Here is a 20,921-nt window from a genome sequence, read left to right as displayed (position 1 = left end):
ACAATTATTCCCATATCATTATTACAGAGAAAAAGACAAACTTTGCTACACTCTGCCTATTGGCATTAGCTTATTCAAGCTTGTCTCAAAATGCAATACTGCCCCTTTAAGACAATAAAAATCTGGTTAACTGACTCGCTTTTCAAATATGTCTAGAAATGTGCACATTTTGTGCTCTTGTAGGAAGCAATCACTCCCCTATTGCTGACTACAAATTATATATATAACTGGGCTAATAACTCACTAAATAGCAAAGGATATGAAACATTTTTGCAAACGGGGCTACATGCATCTCTTGCTTTGATCTCAAAACAAGCGAATCTTCTCACGACCACAGCTGTAAACACAGTCCAGTTCAACGTAAATGGCACAGATCCATAAATGACCATGGTCTTTGCATATAGGCCTACGGGAGCTCTGATTGGCTGTGTAGGGTACGGGCTGAGTTGTGCTCAATAGAATCCTACTCCAATAGAATCCTACTCCGATGCGTTCTGCCTACAATAAAATCGCTTGCATAGTTTGTTTTGTTTCGGTATGTTGCATTGAAAATGACTAATATTGCGTTGATTCGATCACAGTTGCCAAAGTAAAGGGACACGTTTATAGTGTTAACTAACAGGGAAAACTCTAGGAAGTTGATTGAAGTTCTGTCTCGTGCTTCTCTCTGTGGCCTGATATTCCTTCTGCGCTCTGTGTGGCAGTCCAGGGGGAGCTGTGCGGCAGTCTCGAGCTACTGCACACAGGCTTGCAGCTTATTGGTCGTGACATAAACTTTTAAACACCGTCCAGGATCTGATAACCTTTGACCTCTAGGAGTAGATCACTGATGGTGAATATCCTAATACTTGACACGGCTTCCTCTTCTTGTCTCCTTTCCTTGGATGCAACCGATAGGTGAAAGGTCTGGATAGATTTTCACCTTTGTGCCCTTGACCTGTCAAGTCCTTCAGATCAGCCAAAGGAGGGAAGGAAAGGAAGCTATTTAAGAGTATAAGGAAATGACCATGGAGACAGAGATCAGCTTACCAAACATGTAACACATGGTGGGGGTTTGCCCCTTGATAGCATGTCTACTGAGCACATGCACACACACACACAAACACACACACACACACACACACACACACACACACACACACACACTCCTCATATGACACCTCCTGGTCCTGGTATGTCACTGATCTCACAGATCTTGCCGGTGACGCAGGAAGTTAAGGCCCGAAACTTGAACCCCCCCTTGCACGTGTGTGTGCGAGTGCGTGTGTGCGCGTGCATGCGTGTGTGTGATTGATGTCTCTACATCATTGCCACAGATGACAAATGAAGGTGCCAGACGTTGGCACTGTGCGTGTCTGTGTGTGTGTGTGTGTTGGCGTAACTGTGTATGTACAGTTACGTGTTTAAAGCTCTGCTTGAGCACTGGTTACACAGACACACACGCACACACACACACACACACACACTCCTGTTTATACCATTAATTCCTCTAGTCAATCCTGGCCCTACATCAGCCTGTCATCACCACGGCGGTTACCTCTCAGCTATACTGCACATGACAAATCACACGCTCCGGTTACAGTCCCCTCTACCTCCAGCCCTGGCCACCTCCCTGTCCGTCGGCATGAGACTTTCATGTCCAATAGAAATAGAGGCACTGCAGGGAGCTCCTAGTGACCAACAGCCCATAATATCAATACTGGATTACTGCTTACTGAACACAGTCATTGGTCAGGATAAGCTTAGAAGCTCGAGAGACGCTGTACCCCTGAACCCCCCCACTCTCCCCCATCCAGTGTGTCCCCTATTGCACCCAGGGGCGAAAATCTGAGATCAACCTTGGAGGGACAATTACATTAAATTTTCTCAAGAGCAATTCCTGAGGGGGACACCAAAAGTAGTGCTGTAACACATAGCATACGTTGTTAAATGTATATTGAGGAACCATAATTCCTACAACTGGATAATTGATAGGTACAGTAGTTAACTGAAGGGTTTTCCCAACTTGTTCAAATGTTTAAATCATTATAATTCTACTACTAATAATAGTTATAGCAGTGCTCCTTACCAGTCCAGTATGTATGCAGGTATTCGTACTTACAACCAGCAATATCAAGAAAGGTCAGTAGGTGACAATGGTACTGTACACTGTATGGGTGCAGTTTTCATAAATACAATGAACATGGTGTGATCACATCTAAAAGAATCTCCATTGAGAACCATCACAAAGTTGGTCTCCGTATTGAATTGACCTTTTAATTTGACTTTTTCTGATACATTTATATAGTCATTAAATATGTGCACCTGGCCTGAGTCTACAATATCTTTACAAGAACAAAAAGCTTAAAATAAGTACATTTCTAAAAGCAAAATAACTACTTCAATGAAAAACCCAAATAAATCAAACAAAATATCCTTCAGTCAGTGTCTCAACTCTTCAAACAGCAGCTATGGACAAGTATGTCGCACAAAGTATGCCATTTTAAATAAAATAACATGAAATAAATCATTTGTAAGTGTACTGAAAACTACTAAACAAAAGAACAACTATCAATTACACCATGGGTTCTCAAACAGGGATCCATGGACTAATTGCAAGGGGTCCGTGAAATAAAAAAGTGTAATGAATGTAGTCAGTACCACAAGGTTTCCAGTAAGTTTACATATAATATAGAGGGGGTGGAGGTCCCTGAGGACCACTCAAAACCTTGCCTGCCTTGCCTCAAAATATGCAGGGGTTCCAGTACCCCAAAAAGGTTGAGAACCACTGCTATACACACTACTGAACAAAAGAACCGAGCATATGTTTGCGGGTTTCCTCAACAACACATCAGTTGGCACTTTCGCAATGCCCTCGCCTGTTGTCTCCGACACCCTGTATAGCCCAATAAACTCCTTGTGAGGGACAAGGTCATGGTCAACATAACGCAGACAGACATTCTCCTGTTCAGCACCAGAGACATCTTGAGTACCATCAACAATTAATGAAAATTGTACAATCGGAAGAGACCTAATCTCAGCTGCAATGCCTCGAATGACTATTGGCCATGATGTTCAGAATTTCATTCTGTGCTTTTGGGCCTGTGTACATTGTGGTACGCTCTGTTAACCACTTCAGTAAAATGGGATCATCCTCTTCTGCCCTAAGTTTCAAAATCTGGTATAAATTCCCACTGTCATCCGTGTGGCCTCTAAAGGCTTGTCCCTGTCTTACTACATGCCGCACCGAACTAACAATTTTCATCAAGCAATGCCTTGCGTCATCCTGCTGTTTACCCCACGCGCTGGACATAACTGGACACTGATTGGATTTAGCTGGTGTGCTGTTACAATTACAAAGTGGCGGTGGGTTTGGCAATTTTGATATGCTGTGAATGTTTCAATGCCTTTTCTCCAGTTCCTAAATCCTGCACTAATGAAGGCAGCATCAGCTCTTTGGCCAAAAGATGGCTGGCTTGAAAACCCTTGGCTACAGTGAAAACACAACACTCCTTTTATTGATGGATTATAATGTAGCCAGGGGAAATCGCGAAACCATCTCTCTTGAAACGTCAACACTCTGTTGGCAAGAGTTTGCGGTTCTATAAATTGTGGGTGTGGCTGATATGGTTTTGTGCCATCACTGTGGTAACTGGACAATGCTGTGCCACTGTCCCCTATACTGGTGCTGCTGGCAACAAGGGTGACACTTGGTCCTGCCGTGGCTGTGACACTGTCCTCTGAAGTCTCTCTCCCTGGCTGTTTCCCTTTCACCACCCTAACTGACTCAGTCTGTCTTCTAGAAAATAAATAAGGTGTTTGCCGTACTCCTAACTACCGGTACCCAAAACTACACAATTAATCACAACAGCAATACCATTGCCGTAAACAAATCTTAGTTTAGTCACCAGTTTAAGTTGAGAGTGGGGGTATCCATGGCATTTTCCAATTATGTCCCTATTTTACAAGTCAAAAAAATTGAGAACCTTTCATAATGTTGCCAAACAAAGACTCAACAAACTTACCTGAGACTCCCTGTCTGCCAATCTGTCCCTGCATATCTGTCCCAAACTCTGCTGTCTGTGTGCCATCTGTTGCCTGCTCTGCCTAATGACATCATTGTGAAACATTTCCATTAGCATTTCACTTCTTTCTTATGAACATTTTATCAACTAGTCTTTGAGATATTAGGATACTAGAGTTCTTACTATGCGTTTTGGTGTACTGACAAATACTCTGATGTCCATCTTCTTACTTTTTTCTGCCATTTTTCTACCTGGCTGGCTGGCTGGCCTAGCTGCACACACACACATTTACACAACACATGCTGCAACCTTTTGTAATTTAAATAGTTTGTTTCATATTGGCTGGCTTCCAACAATAGCTGAATTTGTAAAGCTAGCGAGCACCAATTCCGTTTCTGTGTGTTTGCTATAATCTTTGCTACCTGGTTAAATAAAGGTGAAATAAAATAAAATAAAAAAAGTTCACTAGCGACAATTTATCTTTTGCAACGAGACCATTATATATATTTAAGACAATGGTAGAAGAGAGTGTAGTTCTGTTCTGTTCAGTTTGGACTTCAGTTTATTGCTAACCTTATCACAGGGACGTCGAAGCACTACAGCTGCATGCTGATCTTGGAATAAACTGACGATAGCAAAGATTCCATCTTTGACGACGCCACATAAATGGAATAGGTACTAGCGAGCTTGATAGTTAATGTTTGCTTTAGTTTGCTCGCTAGCTCTGCAAATTCCCCTAGTGTGTGAACCCTGCCAACATAAAAATAAATAAATAACATTGCTATGGACCTGCTATGGATTGACTGGATTAACCTCACGTCAGTTACGTACATGTGCCTTTCGGACAGTAGATACGAACCCTCTATTACCTTGCCAGCTAAAGAACTGGCAGTGGATCAAACCATTGTGCGGCAAAGGGCGGGGGGGGGTCGCAATCTTTTGAAATTTAAATGCGCTATTAAGTGTCTATAATCAGCACAAGTGCTTTCATTGCGTATTATTAATATTATTGAAATTACATAGTTATGTTTACAGTGATATATTGGGGGGGACAAATCATATTTTTCCCAAGATGGGGGGGTCGTGTCCCCCCCGTCCCCCCTGGGATTTCCGCCTATGATTGCACCCTACCACCCCAGGAATCTTCTCTGGCCCCCTTGTATTGAGTCGTCAGTCTTTGCCAGGGCAGGTTCACTGTGGTGTTTATGGCTGGGGGAGCTGGAGGAGCAGAGCAGGGGAAGTGGAGAGTACTGGGGGGGCTATTAATACCTAGGACACTGGGGACTAGAGGAGTGGAAGGGGGGGGTAGGGGGGGTGAAGAGAGACGGGGCAGGCAGGGGTGTGAGAATGGAGGTGGGGGAAGAAAGACAGGGGCACACAGGAGGGAGACAATGATGCCTGTGTCCAAAAAAAGAGGGAGAGGAGGAGATCAGAGACCAAATGTGATGGTCGAGAGAATAGGACTGTTCCGGAGAATACTGCCGAGGTACAAGAGTGACAGACTGCAAGGCGGGAAAGGATGAGAGACTAAAACGTAGGAAAGTGGGTGGAGACAGAGGAGGAGGAGGATGAGGAGTAGGAGGAGGAAGAGGAGGAGGAGGAGGAGGAGGGTAGTTCTCTTTTTAAAAGTGGGCTTCACTGTAAGGAAGCGATTAGGCCGTAACAATAACTCCTATAATAGCCTATGGAAAAAGCATGTCTGCAGCCAGAGCTGATTAGCATCAGAACACAAAGCTAGGCTACTCTAACCCAGGACTATAGCCAGTATGGATCCCATTTACCTGCACAGCCAGAGGCAAGCTCTGAAGGAGGATGGGAGGGGAAGCGAGGGAGTCAATAGCGAGGGAGGGCACTCTGGGGCAAAGGGAGAGCAAATCAAATCAAATCAACGTTTATTTGTCACGTGAGCCGAACACAACCTTACAGTGAAATGCTTACTTACAGGCTCTAACCAATAGTGTAAAAAAAGGTGTTAGGTGAACAATAAGTAAGTAAAGAAAGAAATAAAGAACAGTAAAAAGACAGGCTATAAACAGTAGCGAGGCTATAAAAGTAGCGAGGCTACATACAGACACCGGTTAGTCAGGCTGATTGAAATAGTATGTACATGTAGATATGGTTAACGTGACTATGCATATATGATGAACAGAGTAGCAGTTGCGTAAAAGAGGGGGTGGTGGGTGGCGGAACACAATGCAGATAGCCCGGTTAGCCAATGTGCGGGAGCACTGGGTTGGGTCGGCCCAATTGAGGTAGTATGAATGTATAGTCAAAGTGACTACGCATATGGCAGAGCAGAGCAAGAGGGGACGCTGGATAAAATCTACTTTTGGAGTTTAGTTTTGTGGTACTACGTGCGTTTGTTTTTCTGTGATCTTAAACACAAAGGGAGACTTGGGATTCACAACGCGTACTACGCCTGTATTTTAGCATGTTCAGCAGCACTAGGGTTTTTGTGTTTACACAATTCTCTCTGGGCACGGCATCCTGGCGTGGTCAAAGCTCCTGCTCTGACCTGCCGTAGTCCCTGGTGTTTTAACTGCTCTGGCGGCCTGAACAGCTCCTTGCAGCTTCCGAGCTTCACTGCATCTCCACATCAACATAAGTAAGGCCAACAGTATCAGGACAGGCTTTACTGGCAGGTCGGGCGTAGGTGAGGATCGGCACCAAGCCAGGGGCGGAGAGACGTTGTGTATGGCTTGGCAGGTCAGAGAGAGGGGATGGGATGACTGTGTAGTCCATGGGAAGGCCTACTATGTGGATCGCTGACACACACGCGCACACACGCGCGCACACACCTGTTCCGCTCCAGGTGAATCCATCCAGATGTTCTACAGTTCTACGGTCGAACATTCCACCTGTGGCGCCGTGGGTTTGGACATCTGGAGTAGTTTACACACCGTAACCATGCCAACGCATATACGACAACCCCAATGAACACACTCCTCTGCCAACACACACACACACACACACACATCCAACAGTTTTATCTCATCTGTAGCTTACAACCCCCAGGTACCCCTTTAGCCCCAGTTCTAAACGTACAACTTCTTCCCGGACTTTTCAGTTGATGAGTTTGGGCTTTAACACTGTGTGTTTATGTTTCCCTCAGGTCCTCCTGGAAAGCGTGGAAGGATGGGAAGAAGAGGTGATCCCGGTAAGTGTCACATCTCTCTCTTAAACTGTATTTTTGTGCTGTTGTCATCCCCAGATTCTCCTCTCTCTTCTCTACATTCCCTCTCTCCTCTTTCCCCACATTGTTCTTGCTCTTCCCATCTCCCAATTCCCCGTCTTTCCCCTCCCTCTGCTCCATCCCCATCTCTCCAACCAATCTCCGTCACCCCTCTCTCCCTCTCTCTCTCTCTCTCTCTCTCTCTCTCTCTCTCTCTCTCTCTCTCTCTCTCTCTCTCTCTCTCTCTCTCTCTCTCTCTCTCTCTCTCTCTCTCTGTCTCTGTCTCTGTCTCTCTCTCTCTCTCTCTCTCTCTCTCTCTCTCTCTCTCCTCTGTGTCTCTCTCTCTCATGGCCATGCAGGATGTGGTAGTGAGCTAGGACAGTCTGTGGACCGTGACTCAAAACACTATGTGATAGAATAGAGCAGGCGTTTCTTCCTGTTCCTCCCTGTCCACTCCAACCTAACACTAACATTGGCCACGTGGTCGCATTAAACGTGTTTCAGCGGTGCAGCCTGAGCAGTAGCAGCCGCTCTAGTAGTAAGACGAGGTTAATGACATTGGCAACGTCACTGTCCTCCCTTCTCCTTAAGTGTGTTATGGTTTCTCTAAAACCACAAAACACTTATTGGGAACAAGAACAATGCACAGACCTGAAACCGGTGCATTGTAACCCTTGTTGCACCAAACCGTTTTTGTGTAGAAATCCTCAACAAGCCAAGTCTCTCTCACTCTTTGACTGGGTCATCCAACAAATATTGCTGATTTTTTTTAAACTTTGGACTCATTGTCAGATTAAAGAGACATGTTTTTGAGTCTGCTTAGTCTAGCCTGTCTGTAGTGTAAGAACACTAGAAGCTATTATCACAGACTGCGGTCTGTCTGTGGGTCTGAGAGGAAAAACCTCTTGAGTCATGGTTGCGGTCAAGACGGAGTCACGGTCCCCACGATCGCGGATGAGGACCATGTTGACTCACTCACGGATCACTGACGAGCGCTACGAGAAATCGAGGCTCTTACCGTCACGTAGACACACCCAGATCTTTCGGTGAGATATTGTCTAGTCTAAATTTGCCGTGTCAAATAGCACAAAGAAGCGGATGGTACCTCTTGCTACTATATCAGATGGTAGTGAACCGTGACTCAAAACACACATCCATATAGATGCCTGGTGTGACTTAGTGTCTTCCATGCCTTCCACATGTGATGATGAACGTCAAGGTTCACCCAATGTCAGATTATTCACATAATTATCTACATATAACCAGAAAATGGTTATATAGGGTTTTGTGCATTATAGGACATCCACGTTCACCATAAACTTCTCCAGGTCTTCCCTGTCTCATATTCCTCCATATTTCCTCCTATTTATTCTCATACCCAACCATCAGACCGTTCCTTGATCTACCCAGATCAGAGCTGAAAGCCCTCTCTGCTCTGTTCACGGTCCGTCAGGTTATTATCAGGACAGCTAAATGGCTATGTTTTGCATCAGGGCCCTAAGTCGTTCCAGGCGCGTGGTGTTCTCAGGATGGAGTTCAAAGACGGACCGATGGAGCGTTTTGTATTCATGTGGAGATGCAAGTTCTTGTTGTCCCAGGACTGGGGAAATGTGTGGTTCTGTTTAGATCTGCCTCTGCCTCGGAAATTGTTTTGTTTCATGTCCATAAGGATGCAGCCTGGCTAGGTTGTTGTGTTGTCCTGGCTCTGGCTGGTTATTACACCGTGCTCTGTTTGTGTGACGAAAAATGTTAAACTATTTGAAAAACAAAGAGGAAGTTAAACACACACACACGCGCGCGCGCGCGGTTCAGAGTTAAAATGAGAGAGAATGAGATCATGGGAGTAGTTCACACACGCGCGCACACACAAATGTAAACACACACATAAACACACATAAACACACACACACACACACACACACACACACACACACACACACACAAACAGTGCCAGTAAAGGGAGGACCACCTGCCTCAGTGTTTCCCCTATATTCATTTAGCAGCGGTGGCCCACTGCTAAATTGTTGCCACCTCTGCAAAAAATATGATGTAATTATCTGGCTGGTGTGTTTGTTTATCTAGCTGTCTGGGCCAGTAGGTCCTTGTCTTAGTGTCTAGACACCCATAAACCTCATTGACTTTCATGCCTCATAAACCACAACACCTTTTTCCTCTCACGTTTGTTCCCTACCTCTTAGGTATGTCCCTTCACTACTCTCCCTCTCTCTTTCTCCCACTCCTCTCCTCTCTCCTCTATACCATCCACCACTCTCCCAGCTAGCACATAATGTTCTGAGAACCATGTGTTTTTTTAGAGCTTGGTGAGAGCGTGGTTGTACTATAGTTATTTTGCATACAACCTTCCCACAATATTCTGGGAATGGTGCAGGATACCCAGCTAGCACATAATGTTCTGAGAACCTTAGGTGGGAATTTCAGTACTTCAGCATAACGTTTCCTACAGGTTTCCTCGTGGTTCTATTCAAAGTAATGTTCTCAAATTCTTCAGAGAACTTTAAGAAACAACGTTCTTCTGTGGGAATTTCAGTACTCTGTAGATTTCTATATAAAGTCATGTTCTCGGAACATTACGAAAACGTTCCTTACAAAACGCAAGAAGTCCTTAGTAAAGTTCAAACAATGTTCTAAGAATTTTATTTAAAAACATATACATTCCATTCTCAGCTTTCTCTCTCGTTCCTCCATCTTGTTAAAAGGAAACCATTTTTCTATTGCATATTTATCATCTCCAGCACCAACCCGACATCAACATATAGTTTGTGAAAATGCTACGTTTCTATGTTTTGTAGTAAAAAACCTGGCGCAAGACAAGTGTTTCCAAGGACATCATTGGTGTGCATTGTGTGATTTTGACCAATTTTGAGTAGGCATCGCCTACTAATTGCCTACTAATTGTCTACTAATCGGTTGATTATGTCATTGGAAACACTTACCTTTCTCTGTCTTTTTTACTACAAAACATAGAAACGTGCCATTTTCACATGATGTCGGGTTGGTGCTGGAGATAAATATGAAGTTGAAACATTTTCTTTTACATGTATTCAGGTGTGTTGGCCGTGCCCACTAAGCTTGGTTCTTTTGAAATGGAGTCTGTTTGAATAGACTGAACAGCTTTGTATTAGTAAAAAAAAAAGGGCTAGCTCCATCCTGGTGGCGTGGTGGACTAATTCCATTGATAGAGAACAAAAGGTCATAGGTTCGAATCTCACTGAGATAATGCCACAATAAAAAAGAAATGTTTTTGTATGATTAATGCCTAAGCAAATACATTTCCATGCGTCCTATCTTTGCTGGAGTTGAAAAGAGTTAACCCAAACTAAGATAGCAGTGTTATTAAAAGTCTTATTGAAACATTTTCTCAGAACGTTATTTAATTACCATCAAATAACCTAGAATTTCCGTTCTCAGAACGTTAATAAAACCTCCCAGGAAAACTTTTCGGGAACCATAATAAAACATTCTCAGAACCCGGGGCAACCTAAAAATTATCTTTTCTACAACAGGTGGAAATACATTTTTAAAAAGTTCAGTTTCACCGGGGTCAGGAAACGTATGACTTCTTTCCCAGAACTTCCAAGGAACCAAATGTGCTAGCTGGGCTAACACTCCACCTCCCTCCTTTCCCCTCCATCCCTTTCTCTTCCTCTTCCTCTGTTTTTCACTTCTCCGTTAGCTCAGATCACTGATCAGATTCTAAACATAATCAGTAATTAAACAGTAACTACACAGCTACAGCAGATATAACAAATCAAATGTTATTGGTCGCCTACCCATATTTTGCAGATGTTTTCGCAGGTGCAGGGAAATGCTTATGTTCTTAGCTCCGACAGTGCAGTAATACCTAACAATACAAAACAATGCACATAAATCCCCCCCCAAAAAATAAAGGAATTATGAAATTTCAGAACGAGCAATGTCAGAGTCCGTAGTATGAATATATATGTATATGATGGTGTGTAGAGACATTATGGACAGTATATAAATAGAAAAGGTGTATACAGCAGTAGGAGCCTAGCGGTTAGAGCGGGGCGGCAACTTAGCCTAATGGTTAGAGAGTTGGACTAGTAACCGAAAGGTTGCGAGATCGAATCCCTGAGGTGACAAGGTACAAATCTGTCGTTCTGCCCCTGAACAAGGAAGTTAACCTACTGTTTTTGAAAATAAGAATTTGTTCTTAAATGACTTGCCTAGTTAAATAAAGGTCAAATTAAAACATTTAAAAGTTATATAGGGTATTTCAGTGACCTTGTGGTTAGAGTGTCTACCCTGAGATTGGAAAGTTGGGAGTTCAAATACCCAATGTGTCTCTGCTTGGCACTCAGAATTAAGGAGATAGACTATGATAGACTAGCGTCCTGTCTAGGGGGTGTACTTGTATATCACGCCTGCCTAATGCTCTAGGAACAGTAGATAGACTCCTGAGCCTTTCTGACTTGCACAAACCAAGGCCACTTACTTTAATACCCCCACTACTCCGGAACTGTCTGTTTCCACTCAGACTAGACCCATTCTGACATCTATTACCTACTTTAATACCCCCACTACTCCTGAACTGTCTGTTTCCACTCAGACTAGACCCATTCTGATGTCTATTACTCCGTCAGTTGTTGTTGTAGTTGTATTGCTGGCATGTTTTCCTTTCATTGTTGGGGCCCCAACCCGAATGAAAGCGTGCCCATTGGTTGTTATTACAGAGACATCAGAATGAACCTTTTCATGATTGGTTTGATCCAAACAAGCAACATTAGTCCGAAAATCAAAAGGCTGGATGTAATCTTAAGGATCAACCGGTGCTCTGTGTTTCCACTTCATCAGTTTAGTCCGGATTGTTGGTTTTAGAGTGGAGACGGAGTGGAGACTTCTCCAACAGTTCACGCTAAGAGTTAATAGAGAGAGGGATAGAGAGAGAAGAGGAGGAGAGGGAGAGAAAGGAAGGCAGAGAGGGAGAGAGAGACAGATGGAGTGAATGATGGAAGGAGAGACAGAACGAGAGGGAGGGAGAGATCGCCTATCTCTGAAAAATTTCCGGACAACATTTCAGGACAGTCAGGAAAACAATAAAGGAACAGTCTGAGGTTTGAGAGGATATCCCAAGCCCAGACCGCTTTAAACCCATTCTGATTCAAACCCCTTCTGATTCGTATCTGGGATATGGGGCCATTAAACTCAAGCCTTCCTTTTAATATCACACTTTCTATTTCCTCTCCTTTTTTGAATGTACCAACATGTCCCTGTAAAACTCTGAATCACTTTTCAGCCTAATGCAAAACGCCATAACCCAGAAGTCAACTCAGTGTGTGCTAGTCTGTTTGTCATAAGGCTCTTACCACAAGCTCTATTGGCAATAAACTTAATGAGCTCTTTCTGTAAGATATGTATATCTTCAATTATATCCCCGATCTAAAATACCAAGGTACAAACATTTGTCTGTTTTAATCGCTGTACAAACCAGAACATTTTGTAACAAAATGTTGAATGTATTATACCAGTACTAATAATTGTTTTCTCTTTCCTTTTTTCTGTTTGTTTGTTTGTTTGTTTGTTTGTTTGTTTGTTTGTTTGTGTATTGCAGGAGCTCCAGTAAGTACCATCCAGGATGTATCACACACACACACACACACACACACACACACACACACACACACACACACACACACACACACACACACACACACACACACACACACACACACACACACACACACACACACACACACACACACAGTGCCAGTAGATGGACCACACGGAGGAGTGTGTGTGTGTGTGTGTCTGTGTGTGTTTTGAGTATTCCGTGGAGAGCGTTAGAGAGCAGCCCAGGGTAGTGACTGGTAAATGTTCCAGGTGTAGAAGACTGCTGCTGCCGCTTCCCATCCCTTGTCCTGTTCCTTGGAAGAGAGAGCTGGGATATCGCACAGCTGCCACTGACTCACTGGGCCTGCGTCCCAAGTGGCACTCGATTCCCTATATAGGTCATTACTTTTGACCACAGCCCTGATAGGGTGCCTTTTAGGATGCAGTCTGGTGTACTGTCTCTCTGAGAGGGCAGATATAAGAGGGATAGAATCCTGTTTATATAGTCAGTAGTTTATATGAGATCATTATAGGCGATCGCTGTGTGTTATAGTTCATTGAGCCACGTTCGTATCTTGTCTCCAGATGGTGTGTTTGCATGTGTTACAGTAAGGTGTTTTGATGGGGAATGCTGTTTTGTTGGTCGTCTGCTCTAACAATTGTTATGGTGTGTGCTTTACTCTCTCTAAACTCACCAGGGCAAGACTGGGAGAGATGGATACCCGGTAAATTTAATTGACTTTTTTTTAGATTCTCTTAGCCTATTTTGGGCTACTATCCTCTCCATCAAAAGTTTTTCTGTTCTCTCTTCTTTGGGTGATCCTTTTTTTCTCCCCACCCCTATCCTCTCCTTATTCCTTGCCTTTTTACTTACTTCTAACATCAATGAGTGTGTTCTTAACAATGATTCATATAATTCCTGCTCTGTGCGTCAACTGAAAATGTCTGTAGACACACACACACACACAGCCCAGTGTGATTAGCGTGGGTTAATTGGTTTATCACCCCAGGTCTGTTCCCAGCCCCACGTCTTGTAATGATGACATCATGGCTGCTGCCTGCTAACAGCAGACAGATCAGAGCCATAGCAGCAGTGTTGCATTAGAAGACTTTTCAGTGTGACACTCAAATGACTCACTGGCTCAGTTTAATAGGTTTTTTCATCAAGTGTCATCGGCCAGTCTTTGAGGGTCTGGAGTTAAATAGTTAATCTACTTCCAAACAATCCCTTGTAACCTCAGACCAATAGGTATATTCGATTTCTGTTCAAATGATAACCTAGTGCGGTCTAGTGCGGAGTTGTCACTCTCTCATCTCCCTGTTAAACTGTGATCTGGTGGCCTCTAGTGGTCATATGGGAAACTCCAACTCTCTGTTCCACTCAGTATGGGCATGATTCCCTGTCTCTCTGGTCTCTGCGGTCTGCTTGGTGATGGTTGGTGTTTTAGTCATAATGAGAATCAACATAGATTACCTCTGCGTACGAATTAGTTTGTGAGTCTGTCTGTCTGTGTGTCTTTATGCTAATATGGTTCCTTTTTGCCCCCCTCCCATCCCCTCCCTCTTAGTGTCAGGTGAACATGCCTCGTCCCATCTAGGGTGATTTTTTTTGAGTTGGTTGATGATCTTGAGAGCTCCAGGGCTGGCTGTCCTTATAGGATACTATTTTTGTTAACCAGCAGAGTAATCGTGAGGATGAGGAACCTCTGGACCAAAGTAGGTGTTCTGGGCTCGGTGTCTATGGCGTTCGGATCCCTGCTCTGGTCTCAGAAGAAGACGGAAACAACTCAGACAGGTTCGGCCCTCGCATAACACCTTCTCCTTGCAAGCTCAAACTCGTTCAAATCCTGTTCCGCCACGGAGCCCGAACTCCGCTGAAGTCTATATCGGATGTCATGGAGGCCCAGTGGGTGCCTAACCTCCTGGAACCCCCAGCACACACACACAGATCAACTACATGGTTACAGACTTGGAAGGAGGTCCACTGCCCTCCTCAATGGTGGAGTACAGCTACCGGGCCAACATACTGACCAGGGGTATGAACCCAGGTCAGCTGACCACGGTGGGCATGCAGCAGCTGCATGAGCTGGGAGAGAGGCTGAGGAAGAGGTCCATCCACGACACAGACTTCATCAACCCTACCTTCAGCCCCACAGAGGTCTATGTGCGTTCCACTAACATTGTGAGGACAATGGAGTTTTTGCCAAGTGTCTGGTGGCTGTGGAGATGATCTGTCACATCTACAGACCCAGAAAGAGGGAGAACCTGCAGCTGTGTGTGGGTCCCCTCTTCCACACCCTGGTGGGCAACATAAAAGACAAACTACAGGGCACAACCTCAGAGCTCAACAGGAAGCTGTTCCTCTGCCCACGACACCACTCAGATCTGCTGACTCATGGCTCTGCGGGTTTTTGACATGCAATGGCCACCGAACGCTGCTGACATCACCCTGGAGCTGCATCAACACAGGCACACCAGAGGCCTTCGTCAAAGTGTCCTACATTGGCAAGGACCAGTTGATTCTAGGCTGTAGAGGAGTCTACTGCCCCCGGCAGGAATACAAGCAGGCAGGCCTTCTCTAAGTACTCACTGACCTCTGAGCCCTATGAGTTGCTCTGCAACCGCACAGAGGGCGTGGCCGAACTCTGAGGCTTCCACGACACCTCCTCACCTTTGAACCCCAGCTCTGCCCCAAGCACTCACTCTTACCAGCCGCCGTGTTTACATCTCACCAGAGACATCCACTCTCCAGCCCTTGCCTAGCTCATATCAGGATTTCAATTTGTTTAAAAAAAATCAATTTGCCTAATAGAAAATAGGTCCATTATAAGCTTTACATAATTCCTGTCTAGTTTTAGACATTCGTGTGACCTGATGTGGTGTTGTTAACCAAAATAATCCTTCCTCCCTCATTTATTTTGTTATTTTTGGTCTCGCGGGCCGAGTATGCCTCACCCCTGGTCTAAATGCACAAAGGTAGCTTCACTGTCAAAGTGTATAACTCGCTTTGAAACCACACCCAGGGCAATGGGAACCCTGTGTGCTACTGATCCTACTGGTTACGGGTTAAGATAGTCCCGTGTGGCTCAGTTGCTAGCGCATGGTGCTTGCAACACCAGGGTTGTGGGTTTGATTCTCATGGGGGACCAGTATGAAAATGCATGTGCTCACTACTGTAAATCGCTCTGGATTAGAGCATCTGCTAAATTAAATGTTACGCATGGTAACAGTGATTATTGGGAATGTTCTATTATTATTGGGAATGTTGGGAAGTCCAGCCCGTAAGGGGTTCCCAGATTCCCAGGGCTGCCTGGCTGCTCTCTGCTCTGCCTGGCACCGGGAAGCCTTCCTGACGGGAAATGCCTGCTATTAATTAGACACAGGTGGGGGCAAAAATGTGTGTGTGCACAGGAGAGAGACAGAGTGTGTCTCTTTGTATGCTTTTGTGTCTGTCCAATTTTGCACAAGCATGTGTGCGTTGGCGAATGTGTGGTTTTATTTGTTTGGGTCTGTACGTTATTACGCTTAGTGAATATAACAGTACGCCAACGAACTCCAATCATAACATCATTCATTATGAGTGTCTGTTCTTCCAATTGGTTCACCCTTCTAACCCCAGCCTGACCACCCTTTCCCCTTAACCTGCTATTCATGGTTCACTTCAGATCTAGAAACTCGACAGTCCAAATACAGTTAGGTCTCTGAGACACTCCTGTGAGACCTCTGGTAGAGTGTGAGTTTCAGTAGAATACACAGTAGATGAATCATGTGGTTCATTAGCTCAGACGGCAGGCTGGTCCATGGTCTGATGATCATGCTTCCCATAATGTTACTGGAGGTCTAGCTAGAGTCTACATGAGACATGAGCTGGCTTCTCTCTGTCTCTCTTGGTCTCTCTCTCTGTCTGTCTCTGTCTGTCTCGCTGTCCCAGTCTCTCTCAATGTGTCTGTATTTGTCTCTGTATCTCTGTCTCTCCCTCTGGCAACCTGTTCTCTGACTGCCCTCAAGTGTGTGTGTGTGTGTGTGTGTGTGTGTGTGTGTGTGTGTGTGTGTGTGTGTGTGTGTGTGTGTGTGTGTGTGTGTGTGTGTGTGTGTGTGTGTGTGTGTGTGTGTGTGTGTGTGTGTGTGTGTGTGTGTCACGATCGTGTACTGGAGAGACGGACCAAGATGCAGCGGAATAATGATACATCTTCTCTTTTTATTTAAAGAAGATGAACGAACACGACACACTTTAACAAACTATACAAAACAACAAACGACCGTGAAGCTAAATAACGTTGTGCACATACACATACAGGCTACAAACGTTCTACATAGACAATTACCCACATCACATGAAAGCCTATGGCTACCCTAAATATGGCTCCCAATCAGAGACAACAGAAATCAGCTGTCTCTAATTGGGAACTCATTCAGGCAACCATAGACTCTCCTAAACAACTAAACCAACATAGACAACGCTAGACACATGCACTACACACAAACCCATACAATACACCCAACACCCCCTTTACCATATAATCACCCAAAACCGACAAAACACAAACATTCCCCATGTCACACCCTGACCTAACTAAAATAATAAAGAAAACAAAGAATACTAAGGCCAGGGCGTGACATAACCCCCCCCTTAAGGTGCGAACTCCGGGCGCACCATTACACAGTCTAGGGGAGGGTCTGGGTGGGCTTCCATCCACGGTGGCGGCTCCGGCTCTGGTTGTGGTCCCCACGTCACCATAGTCCCTATCCGCCTCCTTAGCTTCCTCCAAATGACCCCCCTCCACATTAACCCCATAGCATTAAGGGGCAGTTCCGGACTAAGGGGCAGCTCCGGACTAAGGGGCAGTACCAGGGTAAGGGGCAGTACCAGGGTAAGGGGCAGTACCAGGGTCAGGGGCAGTACCAGGGTAAGGGGCAGTACCAGGGTAAGGGGCAGCACCAGGATAAGGGGCAGCACCAGGATAAGGGGCAGCACCAGGATAAGGGGCAGCTCCGGACTGAGGAATGGCAGCTCCGGACTGAGGAATGGCAGCTCCGGACTGAGGAATGGCAGCTCCGGACTGAGGGACGGCCCATGACTGGCTGACAGATCTGGCTGCTCATGGCTAACTGACGGATCTGGCTGCTCATGGCTGGCTGACGGATCTGGCTGCTCATGGCTGGCTGACGGATCTGGCTGCTCATGGCTAGCTGACGGATCTGGCTGCTCATGGCTGGCTGACGGATCTGGCTGCTCATGGCTGGCTGACGGATCTGGCTGCTCATGGCTGGCTGACGGATCTGGCTGCTCATGGCTGGCTGACGGATCTGGCTGCTCATGGCTAGCTGACGGATCTGGCTGCTCATGGCTAGCTGACGGATCTGGCTGCTCATGGCTAGCTGACGGATCTGGCTGCTCATGGCTAGCTGACGGATCTGGCTGCTCAAGGCTAGCTGACGGATCTGGCTGCTCATGGCTAGCTGACGGATCTGGCTGCTCATGGCTAGCTGACGGATCTGGCTGCTCAAGGCTAGCTGACGGATCTGGCTGCTCATGGCTAGCTGACGGATCTGGCTGCTCATGGCTGGCTGACTGATCTGGCAGATCCTGTCTGATTGGCGGCTCTGGCAGATCCTGTCTGGTTGGCGGCTCTGGCAGATCCTGTCTGGTTGGCGGCTCTGGCAGATCCTGTCTGGTTGGCGGCTCTGGCAGATCCTGTCTGACGGACGGCTCTAGCGGCTCCTGTCTGGCTGGCGGCTCTAGCGGCTCCTGTCTGGCGGACGGCTCAGTAGGCTCATGGCAGACGGGCGGCTTTGCAGGCTCATGGCAGACGGGCGGCTTTGCAGGCTCATGGCAGACGGATGGCTCAGATGGCGCTGGGGAGACGGATGGCTCAGATGGCGCTGGGGAGACGGATGGCTCAGATGGCGCTGGGGAGACGGATGGCTCAGATGGCGCTTGGCAGACGGGCAGTTCAGGCATCGCTGTGCAGACGGCAGACTCCTGCCGGCTGAGGCGCACTGTAAGCCTGGTGCGTGGTGCCGGGACTGGTGGCACCGGGCTGGGGACACGCATCTCAGGGCTAGTGCGGGGAGAAGGAACAGGGCATACTGGACCCTGGAGACGCACATTAGGCCTAGTGCGTGGTGCCGGCACTGGTGGTATCGGGCTGGGAACACGCTTCTCAGGGCTAGTGCGGGGAGAAGGAACAGGGCATACTGGACTCTCAAGGCGTACTATAGGCCTTGTGCGTGGTACCGGTACTGGTGGTACCGGGCTGAGGACCCGCACATCAGGACGAGTACGGGGAGAAGGAACAGTGCGTACAGGACTCTGGAGACACACAGAAGGCTTGGTGCGTGGTGTAGGCACTGGTGGTAATGTGCTGGAGACACGCACCACAGGGCTAGTACGTGGAGGAACAGTAACAGGACGCACAGGACTCTGGAGACACACAGATAGCTTAGTGCGTGGGGCCGGAACTGGAGGCACCGGGCTAGATACACGCACTACACACAAACCCATACAATACACCCAACACCCCCTTTACCATATAATCACCCAAAACCGACAAAACACAAACATTCCCCATGTCACACCCTGACCTAACTAAAATAATAAAGAAAACAAAGAATACTAAGGCCAGGGCGTGACAGTGTGTGTGTGTGTGTGTGTGTGTGTGTGTGTGTGTGTGTGTGTGTGTGTGTGTGTGTGTGTGTGTGTGTGTGTGTGTGTGTGTGTGTGTGTGTGTGTGTGTGTGTGTGTGTTTGTACTCGAATGTCTGCACGTTTGTCTGCGTAAACTCTGTCCAAACTCCATCTGTCCATAATCTCCATAATATTTTCTCATCAACACAAATTGCAATTTCTGAACAGGACCAGGATGTATTGTGCCTAGGGTTGCAGAGGGAGGGTATATTACTGGAAACTTTTGAAGTTTACCAGCAAACTGGGGTGGCAGGTGCATTGGGCCAATACCCGAAAAGTTGCTAGATCGAATCTCCGAGCTGACAAGGTAAAATCTGTTGTTCTGCCCCTGAACAAGCCAGTTAACCCACTGTTCCCTGGTAGGCCATCACTGTAAATAAGAATTTGATCTTAACTGACTTGCCTAGTCAAATGAGGGTCAAATAAATTACCATAATTTTGGTAGGTTTCAAGTTGGACATCTAGTGGCCTTTTTGAGTACTTCAGATTATCACAGGTGTCTGTTATTATCTCTGGCCTTCTGTGTGGCCTTATCACATTTAAATGAGATGAGCAATAAGATGATTTTAAAATAAACAATTTAATGACAAAGCTGTGAAACATTATCCTAAACAAACAATCAACTTAGTGAATACCATTGGTGTTTATGAGAGTTTCAGCATGAAATCTCCTTTATATATTTTATCGCTTATTTAATTTCTCAATATGTCTTTGTTGTAAATGTTTGGGTCCCAAACTGATGTCAGTTTAGAAAAAAGTCAATAGTTGGAAGAGTTGCAGAGTTAATTTAAAATAATGCTGTTTGGTTCAGTATATATTTTTTTCATTAGGCTATTTTCTCTTGAACCCATATGGGTCTATACCCTAGAAACTCACGGACAAAATGAATACTATATACGAAGATTACACTAACTTTGGTAAATTACCGGTAGCTTTGCAACCCTAGTTGTGCCAGTTAAATGTTATTTTCCCATGAAATAGTGCCATCTCTTTTTCCTATACCTTGCTTTCACTCGCTGGGTTTACATCTGCTTGGATGAGCTGAACAAGAACCTGACACGCACAGCACATAGGGAGACAAACACCTACCTGGAGGTGACAGCATTCCCTTCCCCATACGCATTAAGAAGGAAAGAAATTCCACAAATTAATTTTTAACAAGGCACACCTGTTCATTGATATTCATTCCAGGTGACTACCTCATGAAGCTGGTTGAGAGAATGCCAAGAGTGTGCAAAAGCTATCATCAAGGCTACTTTGAAGAATCTCAAAAAATAATCTCAAATATATTTTGATTTGTGTAACACTTTTTTGGTTGCTACATGATTCCATATGTGTTATTTAATAGTTTTGATGTCTTCACTATTATTCGACAATGTAGAAAATAGTAAATATAAAGAAAAACCCTGGAATGAGTATGGGTGTCCAAACTTTTGACTGGTACTGTATATCAGCGAATCAGCGAG

At 45.6% G+C, this 20,921-nt stretch overlaps 1 protein-coding gene across 1 annotated transcript in view; it reads left to right on the top strand.

The window, feature by feature from the left end:
- Positions 1-20,921, top strand: part of LOC129857898 (collagen alpha-1(XXIII) chain-like) — a 211,474-nt gene that overhangs the window by 139,326 nt on the left and 51,227 nt on the right. Inside the window, exons 3-5 of the mRNA XM_055926579.1 lie at positions 7,117-7,161; positions 12,770-12,777; positions 13,467-13,493. Coding sequence (XP_055782554.1) covers positions 7,117-7,161; positions 12,770-12,777; positions 13,467-13,493 — 80 coding nt within the window. The remainder of the gene's footprint in view (positions 1-7,116; positions 7,162-12,769; positions 12,778-13,466; positions 13,494-20,921) is intronic.

The sequence above is a fragment of the Salvelinus fontinalis genome, chromosome 6 (genome assembly GCF_029448725.1).
Source record: "Salvelinus fontinalis isolate EN_2023a chromosome 6, ASM2944872v1, whole genome shotgun sequence".
NCBI lineage: Eukaryota > Metazoa > Chordata > Actinopteri > Salmoniformes > Salmonidae > Salvelinus > Salvelinus fontinalis.
Note: the sequence above shows the minus strand (reverse complement) of the source record. Positions and strands in the feature narration are given on the sequence as shown.